The sequence below is a fragment of the Crocuta crocuta genome, unplaced genomic scaffold, assembly GCF_008692635.1.
Source record: "Crocuta crocuta isolate KB4526 unplaced genomic scaffold, BGI_CrCroc_1.0 scaffold179, whole genome shotgun sequence".
Taxonomy (NCBI): Eukaryota; Metazoa; Chordata; class Mammalia; order Carnivora; family Hyaenidae; genus Crocuta; species Crocuta crocuta.
Window position 1 is genome coordinate 3529637 of NW_027551568.1, and position 16407 is coordinate 3546043.

Below are 16407 nucleotides of genomic sequence, written 5' to 3' on the forward strand. Positions count from 1 at the left end.
GGAGGGGGTGGCGGGGAGAAGAGGGGAGCCTGGGTGGTGGGCCTACTGTGTGCTGGGCACTGTGCCAGCCTGATGCCCTCAGCACCTCTTCCTCCTGCGGACGGAGCCCAGAGAGGGTCTAGCACCCGAGTCAAGCTGCACAGCCCAGGGGCACAGGGGTGACCTGAGGGCAGCGGGCCCCGACTCCGCACCATTTTCCACAGGCCGCAGCAGAGCAGAGAGCACCCTGGAGGTCCCCCTGGACGAGGGGGTCCCCCTGGGGAGGGAGGCAGGAGAAGGTGGCGAGCCCCGCGCGGGGCTGCGGGGAGGAAAGGGGAGCGCCGGTCCCCGTGGGAGGGGGCTCTCACCAGAACACGTGGTCCTTGGTCACGCGCTCCTGCAGCAGCGTCCACTTCTTCCCCAGGTCCGATGACACGTACAGCTTCAGGGCAGAGAAGAGAAACAGAAGTCTGGTCACGCTGCGAGGAACGAGCCTCCTCTGGCTGGGGGGGGCCTCTGCCCTGGACCACGGACGCCCCATGGAGGTCGGGGGGCCCGTCCAGCCCAGGCAGGCCCTGCGCTCACGTGGGGGCACCGACCGACCTCCCAGAGGCTGAGGGTCAGGCGCAGGGGCTCCGCGAAGAGCCGTTCTCACCCCCAGGCCGGCTGGTGGAGACCCGGCCAGGCGGCCGTCCGAGGGGCGGCGCCTGAGTGTTGCTGTCCGCGGGGACCCGACAGCGCAGGAGGCCGGGACGCAGGGCGTTTGGGGAAGAAGGGAGCAGGGTCTGCAGAGGGCCCACGGTGGGAAGGAGGGTCCGTGCGGGCAGGGACAGCGGGGTCCCCTCCGTGCAGCTACAGTCAAGGTCCCAGGTACATCTTTTGTGACTTTTCCAAGTTTTCTTTGCTGGCCTCCCCTGTCGATGGGTGGGGTTTATGGGAACGCTAAAGCATCTACACTATTCCTGGGGGCGGGGGGGACGGGAGCGTTGTTTCATTTATTTATTTATATGTTTGTTTATTTTTAAGAGAGAGACACAGCATGAGCAGGGGAGGGTCAGGGAGAGAGGGAGACACAGAATCTGAAGCAGCTCCAGGCTCTGAGCTGTCAGCACAGAGCCCGACTTGGGGCTCGAACCCATGCACCGTGAAATCATGACCTGAGCCGAGGTCAGACGCTTAACCGACTGAGTCACCCAGGCGCCCCTAAATGTTTATTTATTTTTGAGAGAGAGAGAGAGAGAGTGTGTCTACAGGGGAGGGGCAGAGAGAGAGGGAGACACAGAATGGGAAGCAGGCTCCAGGTTCTGAGCTATTAGCACAGAGCCAGACGCGGGGCTCAAACCCACGATTTGCGAGATCATGACCTGAGCCGAAGTTGGACGCGTAACTGACTGAGCCCCCAGGCGCCCGGGGCCGGGAGGGTTTAAGGGACCCCTGCACCATGGAGCAGAGCACACGTGGAAATCCTATACGGACACAGACCAAAGCGTGTGTCACGAAGGCAGGCCTGACCAGTCACCCCCTGGCGGATGGGGCATGCTGTGCCTCAGGGGTGGGGGAAGCCTGGGTCAACTGCTGTGCCACCATGTCACCTCCCTGCCTCAGTTTCCCCATCTATAAAATGACGCCTGAAGCTGCACCATTCTGCAGGGGGGAGTTTGTGACCTGCGCGCCCCAGGCTCCCCAGCACACGCTGTGTGACACCCCAAAGCTTTCCAAACCCCAGTTCCCCACTTTCTAAGCTGGGGTCCAGGTCCTTCCTCACAGGGGCGTGTGGGGTCACAAAGCGGCTGCGCTGGTTACATGCTCCCTGCGTCCTGTCCGCAGCCCGTAGGGATGGTATCAACGGGGGCAGGGCTGGTGCTGAGGGCCGACTGTGCGAGCCTGTGCAGGGCATGGCCTGTCTCGGACCGTCCCCAGGATGTCCCTTGGAGTCAGACGCTTTTATCAACCTGTTTGTGGATCAAGAACAGCAGCTGGGACCCGCCGAGCGATTTGCTGGGGGTTGGTCGCTGGCAGAAGCCGGGTTGGAATTCTCTGTGATTTGAACTCCCTTTCCTTTACTCCTCTGTACTCAAGACGTGTCTGGAACAAGCCAGTAAGCAGAGCAATTTCATGGCCAGCCCTCAAAACGAAGGAAGAGAGCCTCTGTACCCACAGTACAATGGCCTCAGTGTGTCCATCTGTAAAATGGGTCTACGAAGCCATGCTAACAGCGGCTAGACCTGGAGCCCACATCTGCTGGCTTTCCGGGCTGGCCAAGGCGTTCTGGGCTCCGTGCTCCCCACCCGACCCGGCCTGTCCCTGTCAGGGCCCTAAGCCACGAAGAGCAAGTGAGGCCTCTGGTGGTGTGACAGCTGCTCTTCACGAAAGAAGGGTTCGTGGAATCTTCGAAGAGAAACTGGGGTTTATCAAGCGTCAGCCCTGGGCCGTCCTGACCCTTGGCGTGGACGGAAGTCGGCTCCGGCCCTGCCTCGTACCAATCACCCACCAGCTGCCGAGGCCAGGACCCCCGCCCAGTCCTCACCATCCCACGGCCGCGTGCACGAGGCACCACACTCCACGTGTGCTGGCCCCCTCCCCTGACCCACGGCCGCTGCACTCCTGCCCCCCTCCACCCCGCGGCCCTGCTGAGCCACCCACATCTCACTGAGGCCTCCTCCCTGCAGCCCTCCACCCGCCCAGCCAGCCCCTGCTGCGTGACACAGCCACTAGGGTCTTTTCCCGGACACACATGTGACCGCGTCTCCCTCCTGCATCAGACCTCCCAGGCGGTGCCGGGCCCTGGGACAGAGCCCACCCTCGGGGCCCCTGGGCTGCCTGGCCTCCCTCTAGCTGCTGTCCGTGCCCATACACCCCCCGAAACATCCCGCACCCCTGTCACGCCCAGCTCCGAGCTCGTGCTCGACTGTGGTGCGAATGTGTCCCGTGGGGTCCTCTGGGCACCCGCGCCTGCTGTTCCCTCTGGCTGGAATGCCCTTCCTTGCCCCCAGTCAGTGTCCAAGACTCGGTCTAAAGCCACCTGTTGGTCAGGGTTGTGGCGAAGGTCACTTGTTCTGAGGCCCTGGAATCGCAGTCCATTAGGTGGAGAAGGCTTGTCAGGGCTCAAGGCCCAGGGAGAACCGGCCCGCAGTGCCTTCCCCGTATGGGGCCCGCCACTCTGGCCTGGGGGCGGCATGCCCCAGAGCATGCCCCCTGGCCTGTCACTCCCGGCACCGGGGACCCTGGCACTTCCCTCCCGCGCCCCTCAGTCCCCTTCCACCTCCACCTGCGGCCTCCTTGCCCCCTGGCTTCTAGTGGACTCCTTGTCTCTGAGGCCACAGATTCGAGTCCTGTGTTTGTTCTGGATCCTTCCACCACCACCCCCGGTTGACCCCCTTTGTGGCTCCTCCTTTTCTGCAGCCTGACGGGACAGTCTGTGAGCCCCGTGACAACAGAACGTGGTCCCCTCTCTCAGCAAACGTGAAGTCCCCTCTCCTACTGTCATCGGCTTGAGGAAAACACCCAAGGCTGCGACTGAGGCTGAGCCTCTGCGAGCATCCTGGGAGGGCGGGGCCCCCAAACAACCCCAGAGGGAGGTCGACACATTCTCTGCTGAAGCGCGTGCGGCTCGCTGGCACCCACCCCGCCTTGCGCACCTCTCGTCCCGCGCCTGGGGCTCGTCCCCGCTGGGTGCGCTGAGTGAACGGGCAAATTCGCTTCTGGGCCCGGGGCTGCCACACTTCTCTGGAATTTTTTCAGCAAATGCCTTTGGCTTTGCAGGTGGTGTGGTCCCTGTCGCAACGACTCATCGCTGCCCTTGGAAAGGGGAAAGCCCAGAGCCCGGAGGTGGGCGGACAGGTCGCCGGCGCCCCGGGAAGACTGTATCGACAAGCACAGGTACCAGGCCATGTCTGCGGACGCCGGCTCTAGGGTTCATGTGATGAAATGATCACTTTAATATTTTCCAAAAAGGGCTCTTTGGGGAGTTTTCATCCGCTGGAACATGAGATTCAGGAGCGCAAAGGAACTCATCCATCTGAAGTCGTGCCTGGCATGTATGCATAGGTGCTCAATAAACACCAGTGGATCAAGCGGCTGGTTGTACCGAATTTCCAGCAGGGCCCCCGTGGGAGAGCCTGGCCACACGTGCAGGCACCGAGATGCACGCACACATCACACAAGAAGCCATTGCCCCTTTGCTGATGAAAGAGCGGAAGCCCAGAGCGGTGAGTAAGCCGCTCAAGGTCAGGCCGTGTCTGCTTCCAGAAGCAGTTTGCATCTTGTGGGCCTGCGTGTAGCACCCCAGCGGCTGAGGGGTCCCTTGGGGAAGGAGGACGGGCCCCCTGAGTGACCAGCCCCTTCCAGCTCACATCTCCATTTCTCCATCTGCGAATCGGGACAGAATGGCTCCTGCCCTCGGCCGGTGTGCGGCCCTCGGCGTCCGGGAGCCTGGGAATCGGCCCTGTGCATTATCGGGTGGCATTTTTGCTGCCCTCCCCACAGACCCTGCCCCAGGGCGTGATGGAGCCTTTGCAATCTGCTCCCACGGGAGGGGACTTTAGAATGTGCCGTAAGCAGCTGCAGGAATGGAGCGTTTCTGCTCCATACAAGCCAAACACCAGGAAATAATGAGGAGCAGACACACCAGGGACATCCTAGCTGTTCCAGTAAACCCTGCACGCCGGGGCCCCCGCGGAACGGCCGATTTGCTCCAGGTCACGCATCCGAGAAGGGAGCGGAGGGGGCTTGCCAGGACACATGCGCCACTGACGTCAACATGAGGGGCTCGGGAGTCAGAGCCAGGGAGGGGTGAAGCAGGCGAGCAGGACGAGGTTGGGGTAGGGCATCTGGCGAAATGCGTGCCCGTCGGTCTTACGCGGTGATTGGGGGCCGCCCTCTGATGGGGCTGGAAAGTGGGAATCCGACCTGCCCTGACTCTCTTGCAGCTAGATTCCGGGGTGGAGACGCACCCGCGGGACAGCGGGAGGGTGGATGTGGCACGGGGGTGTCGTCACCAGCCACCTGGGGCCGTGCTGCTGGCCCGCAAGGCCGCAGGACTTGCTGCGGCATCCGTCCTCGGCTGCGGGGCGTGGAGGGCGGCTGCCGGGGAGTCCGCAGCCAGTTCTGCATCCCGCTGTCCATCACCGGCTCGGCGGATGCCACCGGGCAGCCCGGCTGCGGCAGTGACGATCCCAGGTGCGCGGGTGTCCACATCGGCTGGGTGTCCCCGACCGTGGTAAGTCCCCCCACCTGCTTCCTGGCACGTGAGGCAGAGGCTGCTCGGGTGGGATGGCTCCGTGGCTCCCAAAGGATCCTTGGGGGTCCAGCCTGGACCCCACCCCCCAACAGTTTAGAGAGCACCCCGTTCCCCACGCCAAAGCCTTCCTCTGCTAAAATACCCTGTCCTGAGCCCTGTCAGACACAAGGGGTCAGAGCACAGAGGAACACACGCTCACGTGTAAGATTCTCACAGAAGCCCGATTTCTGCCCAATTCTGAAATCTCTGAGGTCAGGGAGGAAGTGGGACTCCGGAGCCTGGCGCCCTGCAGGACTGTGAAGCTGCCGACCGTCGCGTTGTCGGGGGCCTCCTGCCCGCCCCTCCCCCACTGTGCTTCAACCCGGATAAATGCGGCTGGAGGGTGGCGGGCGTTCAGTTTTCTTCTAACGGCTTTTGCGGTCATCTCTGTCGTGTTGAAGTTGTACCCAAACGTAAATGTGCTTCGCGATCCATTCATTCCCTGCGCCTCTCCTCAGACTCCCTCTGCCAGGAAGGCTTCCCTGATTGGTCATCTAAGGTGACTTTTCTTCCCTACTAAGTAAAGCTCTAGAAGGCAGTCCCGGGCTCAGATTCATTTCTCACAGTGCTGGGAACCAGGAGGTTCTTGACGGCGGACAGAATAAAACGTAACGGTGGGTCTACCGTGTGTTAGAGGCTAAGTGTCCCGGGCTGTGCCTGTAAGCAGTTCCGGGGACAAGCACAGGGAGCCAGGAAGGTCAGTGTCGTGCCAGTGGAGGCCGGAGAGTGTGGGGAGGGGCTGCCCGGCCCTCACATCCTTTTGACCCCAGGCTCCCAGTGCAGGCGGTTGAGCCTTGAGAGAAAAACCACTGCATCAGGCGCTCACCCAGGAAGGCTCCAGGTCAGGTAACCCCAGACCGCCCCGAGGTACAGTGTCCCGGCGAAGGGGGGCCCTGAAGGCAGCGGGGCAGGCCGGTCGGGGTGGAGGACAGTGTGTGCTGGAGGGAGCGTCTGGCTCTGTGTCCACCTGCAAGACCTTGAGAACGGATGACCGGCTCCAGCCCTGTGGAAGCTGACCTTGTCACATGACCTGCTTTGGCCAATGGCGTGTGGGGATGTGATATATTCCAGGTCAAGGCAGACGTGCTAACGCTACTGTGGCAGCTTCCCTGCCCCCGACCCCGGGGCCTCTGCCCTGCTCCATGAGAACAGCATGTCCCCAGGTGACCTCAGGTCCCTGAATTAGAGACATGCGGAGATCCGAGTGTCTCCATTAGCCAGGAGCCGTGTCTAGCCAATCCCAGCAGAGCTTGGCAGAGCCCTGGCCAGCTCACAGTCCCGGGAACAAGCCAATAATGCTTGTTGCTGGGAGCCAGTGAGGTTGGGGCTGCTCGTTACTCAGCACGGCACCTGCGGATGCCTGCTACACCAGGTCTGTCGGCATCAAGAGTCAGTGTTGCTCTGCCCACCGCCCTCCTTCTTAGAAGGTAGAGAGCTTTAAAAGCCATAAGAACCTTAAAATTAAAAAAAAAAACCCCACCAAGGCCCTATTGTCATTGTTATTCATTTCCTCAAATTCCTCATTCCTTTTGTAACCACCACTAAGCCATTTTTCCCTCTCTTTTTTCTTTCCTTAGAGTTGCAGAAAAGAACCATGGAAAATAACCAAGATTTCAGCTCCATTAATTTTTCAGGGCACCATAAATTAAAGAGCAATTGCAATGCAGTCAGTTTCTGCAGGAAAATAAGTCTCCGCGATTGTGTTTTAGTCTAATTACATGGAGGGCTAAGTAGTGCTATTAATACCCAGCAGCACACGCTGGCCCAAAGGAGGGTGCCAGGGGCAAAGAGACAGCCCATGAGGCCAGGGAATTCCGGGATGCCAGGAGGTGAGGACCAGACCTGGGCAAGGAGGCCAGTCCTGTAGAGAGGCCATGGCTCAACAAGCCGGAAGTCTCCATTTAGAGCCCTTGACCTGTGTCATCGCTAATGGAAGAAATCCATCCTTTTATTCACTGATTGATCCAACGAATGGGCACCCATCCATCCATCTCCACCATCAACGACCCCCAACCCCACCCATCACCCCCCCATCCATCCACCTCATCAATGTCCCCCAACCCCGCCCATCACCCACCCCCCCATCCATCCATCCACGTCATCAATGTCCCCCAACCCCGCCCATCACCCACCCCCCCATCCATCCATCCACGTCATCAATGTCCCCCAACCCCGCCCATCACCCACCCCCCCATCCATCCATCCACGTCATCAATGTCCCCCAACCCCGCCCATCACCCACCCCCCCATCCATCCATCCACGTCATCAATGTCCCCCAACCCCGCCCATCACCCACCCCCCCATCCATCCATCCACGTCATCAATGTCCCCCAACCCCGCCCATCACCCACCCCCCCATCCATCCATCCACGTCATCAATGTCCCCCAACCCCGCCCATCACCCACCCCCCCATCCATCCATCCACGTCATCAATGTCCCCCAACCCCGCCCATCACCCACCCCCCCATCCATCCATCCACGTCATCAATGTCCCCCAACCCCGCCCATCACCCACCCCCCCATCCATCCATCCACGTCATCAATGTCCCCCAACCCCGCCCATCACCCACCCCCCCATCCATCCATCCACGTCATCAATGTCCCCCAACCCCGCCCATCACCCACCCCCCCATCCATCCATCCACGTCATCAATGTCCCCCAACCCCGCCCATCACCCACCCCCCCATCCATCCATCCACGTCATCAATGTCCCCCAACCCCGCCCATCACCCACCCCCCCATCCATCCATCCACGTCATCAATGTCCCCCAACCCCGCCCATCACCCACCCCCCCATCCATCCATCCACGTCATCAATGTCCCCCAACCCCGCCCATCACCCACCCCCCCATCCATCCATCCACGTCATCAATGTCCCCCAACCCCGCCCATCACCCACCCCCCCAATCCATCCATGCACCTCATCTATGTCTCCCAACCCCACCCATCTCCCACCTCCCCAATCCATCCATCCACCTCATCAATGTCCCCCAACCCCACCCATCACCCACCCATCCAACCACCCATCCACATTTCAACATCCATCCATGAAACCAATGTTGTCAGCCAGGAACTTGAGATAAAATAGTGTGAACACTACAACAGTCTCTGCCCTCAAGGACCTTACCCAGACAGTAACCGAATAATATCAGAGATATGTAGGCACACCGCAATCAGCCCTGGGAAAGAAGTGCACTGGGGTCTGGAGGCGGGTGGAGCCGGGGGCCCAAGCAGGCCTGGGGGTTGCAGAGGAAGGTTCTGGAATGGACAGCTCCACTCCCATTTGCCCCCAGACCTCTCTCTGCCCTTCTCCACTCTTCTCTGCCCTGGGGGCTGGCCTGTGTGGGTGTCGTCCGCTGCCCCGGCTGAGACCCCCTCTCTGGGCCCGGCCTTCTCCCGGGCGGCTGCAAGAGACTCTGGGGGCCTCCCCTCCACACTGAAAGGCTGAAAAATCCCCACACCTGTGAATGTGACCCTACAGGGCACTGAAGGATGGGGCAGATGTGATTCACTGAAGATCTTCAGATGGGAAGATTCCCCTGGACCCCCGGGTGGGGCAGGGGGTCCTCAGATCTCTCTCCCTCTCTACGAAAACAGAGCAGACAGAGAGGAAGGTGCTGCCCCTGAAGGTGACCGTTTCCTTCACAAGCCACCAAATGCCAGTAGGTGGAAGAGGCCAGGTCCTGCCGGGAACCTCCAGAGGCAGCGAGGCCCTGCAGACACCTTGACTTTGACCCAGAGGGACCGACTTTGGACTTCTGGGAGGCCACACTCCTATTGCTGCAGGCCGTCAGTCTGCCGGCGTCAGCCACGGCGCTGCAGGGAGCCAGCGCCAGCCTCGGCTACTCTGGGGCTCAGGGGTGCTCCTTCCTCCACTGGCCCCTGCCCTGCCCTGGGCACCCCCTCCGCAGCCCGCAGGCCCCGGGCGGGGGTCCCGTCCCTGCTGCACCAGCCCCGAGTCTCTCCTACCCGCTGGGGCTGGAAAGAGCCTCCACTCCACTCCCCCGATTGCCCTGGGGAGGCGCCCTCGGGTCCCTTGGGCACAGCCCCCGAGGAGAGGACCCGAGAAGGACGCTCCCTCTCCTAGTGACGGTGGGCATGCATCCCAGGCTGGCAGAAAGAACTGGCAGGGCCAGCGCGGGAGGGTGTGCGGAATGTTCTAGAAACGGAAGACACCTTACAGCTGGTACATGCAGAGGGGAGGCAGAGAGGGAAGAAGCTGAGTAACTACCTACCATTTTTCCATCCCGCCTCACGCACTTACTTGTGCCAGGTGCACCTTTCACCTTCCCAACCTCGTCCCCACACAAGGCAGCGACCGGGGTGGGGGGGCATCCAGACCACCCAGAGCCCGGGGAGAGGGGCCCCTGGGACCCCGTGAGGAGGAGGCCGCACGTGGCCACGAGCCCACCGCGCTCCAGCCCCGCCGCTCACCTTGCTCTCCTTGCTGTAGGCCAAAACCTTGTCCTCCTCCTTGGGGTGAAAAATCAGAGTCTCCACCGCGAAGGGGACGAGCTGCTTCTGGAAGGTGGCCCCCTCATCCGTGCTGAGGAACAGGCTCTGGTCGCGGTCGCTGAGCGAGGAGCTCACCAGGACGATCTGGAACACAAGGCCGGGGAGGCGTGAGGGCAGGGCCGGAACCGTCGGGCCACCCCTTGCCCCCTCGCGTGGGCCACTCGGTGGCTCAGCCATGTGCCGGCTCCGCGGGAATTCCCCAGCCCGGTGCCGGCGGCTTCGAGCAGACAGCGAGGCCCCGACGACCAGCTGGGGTTCCTGGAGTGCATGACCCGTTCTGTGGGGGCGGCAAGGGCCCAGCGTCAGCCATCGGGTGGAAGTACTGTTTCCAGGCCGACCGGGGCCCACGGAGACCGCGCAGAGACGCAAAGAACGGGACGGGGTCGGGGGCGACCCTGGGCATCGAGTGCGCCGTGCCGGGCGCGGGCCTGGAGGCGTGGCCTCAGGTCAGGGTCTGCGAGGCCCTGATGAGAGGGCCCCGCAGTGGGTCGATGGCATCACCTGGGAAGAGGTGCCCACGTCCCGCCCTCCCTCAGAACAGGGTCTTTACAGAGAGATGGACTTAACCATCTCAGGATGGGGTCGCCCTGGAAACCGACAAAGTACCCATGGAGCAGACAGCCCCTCACACGCACCCCCCTCTGCCGATGGCCGTCGGGGGTGGGGGTCCCACGGAGCCTGCCTTGTCTCTGTCCAGAGAATGAGGGAAGGCACGGCTGATGGGGAAACTGAGGCACAGAGGGGGGCCGGGGTGCTGGCAGGGGTGGGGCTAGCCTGGCCCAGACGAGCCGGCTTTCCCAGGGGGAGGCTGTGGGGCACTGAGCCCCTTCGTGAGGGCCCCCCACTCCCCGGCACCCCTCTAGGGATGATGAAGCACACGAGGTATAAATCAATAGTCTGCACAAAAGGACCCTGTCTTTACAAATGAGAATCCGATTGCTCTTCCCAGGGGAGCCCTGAGGGGCTCCGCACATGCTGACCGGTCTCCTGGGCCACGGAGCCCACCCGCCCTGGCGAACGAGGGTCTGAAGGAGGTGGGCAGGGCGCTCCCGGAGCCTGGTCCCTCAGAGGCCATGCTCTGGGGGGAGGCGGGGAGGGGTCCGAGGTGGCCCCGCGGTGTGGTTTCCGCGCGGGAGAAGCCGAGGGCCTGGGAGCAGCTGGCGCGCCCGCGTCACGTAAGCCGCTTCCAGGGATGGGAGCTCAGGCCCCGTGCAGAGCCTCAGAGCAGACTCAGGGGCAAGTGCAACTCCTGTGGCCTCACACGGGCCAGACAGCAAGCAAGCGTGTTGTGATTCTGTCCATGGTAAGTGGAGAAGGTAAGCGTAGCCGTGTTGGTGGGGACACACAGAAATAAGAACGGGGGGGGGGAGAGGATTATCATCCAGCCACAAGAAAACGGGGTGGCATGGACGGACCCTGAGGGCGCCGTGCTACGTAAGATAAGTCAGAGAGAGACCCATACTGTGTGACCTCACTTACAGCCGGAATCTTAGAAATGAAAACAAGGGCTGCCTGGCGTGCTGGGTCCATTAAGCCTCCGGCTCCGGCTCAGCTCACGATCTCACGGTTTGTGAGTTCCAGCCTCGTGTTGGGCTCTGTGCTGGCAGCTCAGAGCCTGGAGCTGCTTCGGATTCTGTGTCTCCCCCTCTCTCTCTCTCTGCCTCTCCCCTGCTTGATCTCTCCCCACCTCCCCCCCCGTCAAGATAAACATTGAAAAAAAAAAACCCAAAACCCTCAAAATAGTAAAAACACTCGAAAACAAAGCCTGAGCTCACAGATGCAGAGAACAGATGGGCGGTGTGGGAGTAAGGGTGGGCGAGGGGTGAAGGGGCCTGAAGGCACAGACCTCCCCTTATAAAATGTGTCCAGCACAGGGACTACACACAGTAATAATTCAGTGCATATCTGAAGGTCGCCAAGAGAGTAGATCTTGAAAGCTCTCGTCACACGAAAACGCTGTCACTATGCATGGTGACAGATGACAGCCAGCCAGGCGTCCTGGGGTGATCATTTCACAACACACACAAATGCCAGATCTGTATGTCGTTCACCTGCAAGCAAGCTAGTGCTCTGTGTCCGTTATACCTCCATTAAAAAAAAAAAATGAACGGAAGGAAACACAGGAGACCTTAACAGGGGTTGGTTTTAAGTGGCGGAGTTCAAAAGAATGTATTTTTTTTATTTTAGATAAACGTTTTGGTGTAGAATCATTTTAAATGTACAGGGAAGTTGCAAAGACAGTGGGATCTCACATCAGAACCGGACGTTCGCCCCAGTGTCTGCACGCACAGGTCATCTGCACGACACGCTGCCTTCTACTGGTGCCCCCCCCCCCCTGCCCGATGGCTTTTTCCAGTCCAGGACCCCATCCAGGACCCCACATGACATTCAGTCCTTGCGTCTCCTCGAGTTCCTCTGGCCCCTGACTTTCTGAGACTTTCTCTTGGTTTTTTGTGACCTTGACAGTTCTGAGATGTTCTGGCACATTGCAGACTGCCTTTTAGTAATTGTTTCTATTTTTAAATTTATTTTTAAGTTTTTATTTTACCTTTTGAGAGAAAGAGACAGAGCACGAGTGGGGGAGGAGCAGAGAGAGAGGGAGACACAGAATCTGAATCAGCTCCAGGCTCTGAGCTGTCAGCACAGAGCCCGATGCGGGGCTCGAACCCACGAACCATGAGGTCATGACCTGAGCCGAAGTCGGACGCTTAACTGACTGAGCCCCCAGGTGCCCCGCAGACTGCCTCTTAGACTTTGGCTTGTCTGTGCTTTCCTCGCAGTCACACTGGGCTTACAGGTCTCCGGGGGGACGGGCATGAAGGTGAAGACCCCCCCGACTGCAGCGGGTCCGGAGCACATGCCATCGAGGGGACCTATGGCCGCTGTGCTGGCCTCGCTGTGTGGCCACCGGCGACTGCAACGCATTTTGTCACCGTGTCCATGCTGTCCCTTTGGAGGACATCCCCAGGCACAGCCCACGTCTGCCGAGGGAGGGTGGCTCCCCTCCTTGAGGGCAGAGGAGTTATGTGCATTCCGGAGAACTCTTCTCTGGGAGACCGTCTCCTCTACCCCTTTGCTTATTCAATCATTTATTTACATCACTATGAGCTCATGAATATTTATGTGAGACTGAGTTGTAATTCAAGGCTGTTGTCATTTTGTTTCCCAAAGGCTGCAGCTCTGGCCACTGGCAGCTCTTTGTGGCTCCTGCGCCTCTGTTGCCCTAAAACAGCCCGCTTCTAGTTCTTTCTAAAGGGTCTGCGCTGCACCGGGCCTCGCTGGATAATCTGCAGGCAGACACACAACTCACCCACGTCTCTTACCCTCTTAGTGGAGACGGCGCCGTTCATTCAACATCTGCCCAAAGCGCAGCCCACACTCTGTGCCCCTCCCCCCCCAGGGCAGCGACCCCTTCCACGGGGCCAGGGGACCCCAAATTTCACTCATCAAGGTCTTTCTCGTACTGATCCTTTCTCAATGTTCTTACGAGGCAACTATTTACTTGTTTGTCCCCCCCGGGAGGTCGCGATCCTGGAGCGTGGGGACAGCGACTGCGCTCCGATCTTGTACCGCAAGCAGGCAGCGCGGGCCTCACAAGGCGCCGGCAGCTAATCCGGGCCGACGGGTACGGAACGCACGCATGAGTGCCTCCGTCTCATTTGTGCCTCCCAAGGAATTTTCTGTTGGCTTTTCTCCTTCAGGAGGAAAACAGTCTTTGGGACATTTAAGAAGCCCGGAGGCCCGACGTCATCAAAAATGTCATTCACTGACTTCCCACCATTATTCAAAGCTTCGTACATCGACGAAGGCTCATTCGTTCGTTCCTTCATTCATTTATCCGTTCATTCATTCTTCCACGGTTGCTAAAACGGCAGAATCAAGCAAAGATTTGGGTAGGCACAGGGCTCTGAGGCAGCAGAGTGGGGAGAAAGTAGCAGCCAGGTGTAGGGCAGAAAGGAGGGCTTCCTGGAGGAGGTGATACCCAGATGTGCCTTGAAGAATAGATGGGAATTCGACTGGCAGACCCAGGGGAGGTGTTTCCGTCACAGGGGACGTGATGACTGGAGGGTGAGGACCCCTGGCCTGCCTGTCGCCCCAGCCTCAGGCTCCAGGTGTCAGCGATTTCAGACCGCTGGTGTGTTCCTCCGGTTCACCGAGGCCGCTCACATCTTGACCTTCCACGCACTGTTCCCGCGGCTGGAATGTACAGCGGGACCAATATAACCCCAACCTCATCGCTGGTCATTCAGACTCAGATGTGACGATTTGCGAGTGACACCAAAATCCACATGCGATAAAACTAAAAGAGCTACTTGAAATTTTCTGAGCCCCTAGTTCTGGGCAACGGCAACAAAGCTGAAAACGTCTCATTCAATTTGGGTGTCCTTGCTCTGCCGATGCCCCCGGCATGCGTTCAGCCTGCTTTTATGATAGGACACACTTCCTATCAGTTACCAAACACCTCCTCATCCACGGAGGCGCATTTCAAACATCACCTCCTCCAGGAAGCCTTCCAGGATACACAGCCTCCAACAGTTACTCTAATCCCTCCTCTGCCCCTTCTGCCAGCATCTCGGGCATTCATTTACTCAGCCCATCGTTCCTAGTGTCCTTCCCTTTGTTGAGTCTGCCTTTCCATTTGGCTGGAGCCTATGGCTTTGCCACTGCTGTATCTATCTCTGCCTGGAACACTGGGCCTGGCACCGAGGGGGCGTCATGTTCCCAATAAGTGGGTGTGGATGTTATCCGCTCACGAGTTAGGGCCTGGGTACGGCTCACCCCTCCATCGCACCCCTGCCTGGGGCGGCACCAAGGTGGAGAAAGAAGCAGAGGAAGCGGTTCTGGCCGGGGACCCAGCAATCTGGATCGGGGGCTATTTTCAGCCTCCCAGTGGGAGAAAGAAGCCANGAGCAAAGAAAACAAATCAATTAGCAGCGCGCAGAGTGGAGGCGGCAGATTGCTCTTCCAAATCAGGAGCCAGACTATTTTCACTGGTGTATTTTTACTGCTTTCTATTCCGGGGAAGCATATGGTACCTGCTGTAGGTTCTGGGGGCCCCGAGCCTGGGTGCTTCAAAATCGGAGGCCACACGTTAGAGAGAAATACGGGACAGACTCAAAGGACGAGCGGCCGGCCCGTTTGAGCGCGAGTCCCCGGACTGGCGACATAATTTGCGGGGCCCAGGCAATGTGCAAAAGGGGGGGCTCCTTGTTCAAAAAGAATGAAGAATTTCGGGCGCCTGGCGGCTCAGTCGGTTGAGCATCTGACTCTTGGTTTTGGCTCAGGTCACAGTCTCACGGTTCGGGAGATCGAGTCCTGCGTCCGGCTTTGCGCTGACAGTGTGGGGCCAGCTTGGGATTCTCTCTTCCCACCCGCCTCTGTCCCTACCCTGAAAATGCGCACACTCTCGCTCTGTCTCAAAAACAAATAAACATTTAAAAAAAAAGAATTTTAAGACAGTGGCAGGCCAGAATTAAACCTCCCCATCCCCCACGATGGCCCAGGTTACACACACCAGCAACCGGCCCCCCATCACCCCGAAACTATTCAACTAATAAACTCTGGGACCCGGAGCCCCCGCGTCACGGTCACTGGATCCCGCGAGGAGTGCAGTGTCTTGGCCCCACCTGGACCTGCTCAAAGCCCCTGGTGTGCCCCGAGCTCCCTCCGGGTGGAGGCCACCATCAGACAGTAGTTCCGGCCGGTAGTCAGCCCCGAGCCCGCTCTCTGCGTGTCTCAGGCCGCCACTCCCCACCGGCGACAGTGATATAAGCCACTCCGCCCCGTGTCAGGCCCCGTCCCCGGGGTTCTGTTGCTCACGGCCCCACCCGCAGCCTCGAGATGCTGCTCTGATGCTTCTCAGCGGCGTGGAGAGAAAACGGACGGCAGCCCCGGGAAGCCAGCGAGCCCACAACACACGCATGGGTGCTGGGGGGCCCGTGGAGCTGGGCCGCAGGCCTCGGGTGCCCCGCCGAGCTGCGCAGCCTTGGGAAAGCTACTTCACCTCTCTGAGCCGCGGTGCCGTCCTCTATGAAATGGAGAGAGGACTCCCCACTGCAGAAGCGATCGGAAGAGACGGTCCCCGGGGCGCCTGCACATGAGGGCAGCAGCCAGCACAGGAAAACTGGGGTTAGCATGGCAGTGGTTTTAACAAGTTCACCAAGCGCCATTCTGAGTCAGGGTCACATTGTGGAGACAGGTCACAGGTGGTGACAGGGACGGGAGGCCTATGGCCCCCTGCACCCTGAGATCCAAGGACAGACGTGGCAGACAGCAGAGACGGTGCCCCGGGCGAGTGACCCGTTTCTGGGGTGTGAGCAAGGGCGCGGCCAGAGAGGCCCACTGCCTTGTGGAAGGTCCCACTGCCGGCCAGGAACCAAAGCCTCTCTGTCCCTACAGCCCCATCTGCCTCAGGGGGACACATCCTGGCCGTCACATGACTGCACCTGCCCAGGGAGTAGCAACAGACACTAGGGCTCCTGTCCCAGGGGACCTGGGAGGGTCTAGAGGGACCTCTGCCTTCAGGGACTGTCAGGAATGGCTTCCAGAAGTCTGCATCAGTCCGGGACTGTGGGGATGGAATTCTGGCCATGTGAAGAGGCAGGGTGGGGGGGGGAGGGGGCAGGGCAGGG

General features: G+C 60.0%; 1 protein-coding gene across 1 annotated transcript in view; it reads right to left on the reverse strand.

The window, feature by feature from the left end:
• SORCS2 (sortilin related VPS10 domain containing receptor 2) overlaps nucleotides 1-16407 on the reverse strand; it is a 404846-nt gene that overhangs the window by 63138 nt on the left and 325301 nt on the right. Inside the window, exons 4-5 of the mRNA XM_077750377.1 lie at nucleotides 9695-9859; nucleotides 348-421 (exon numbers count right to left, since the gene is read on the reverse strand). Coding sequence (XP_077606503.1) covers nucleotides 348-421; nucleotides 9695-9859 — 239 coding nt within the window. The remainder of the gene's footprint in view (nucleotides 1-347; nucleotides 422-9694; nucleotides 9860-16407) is intronic.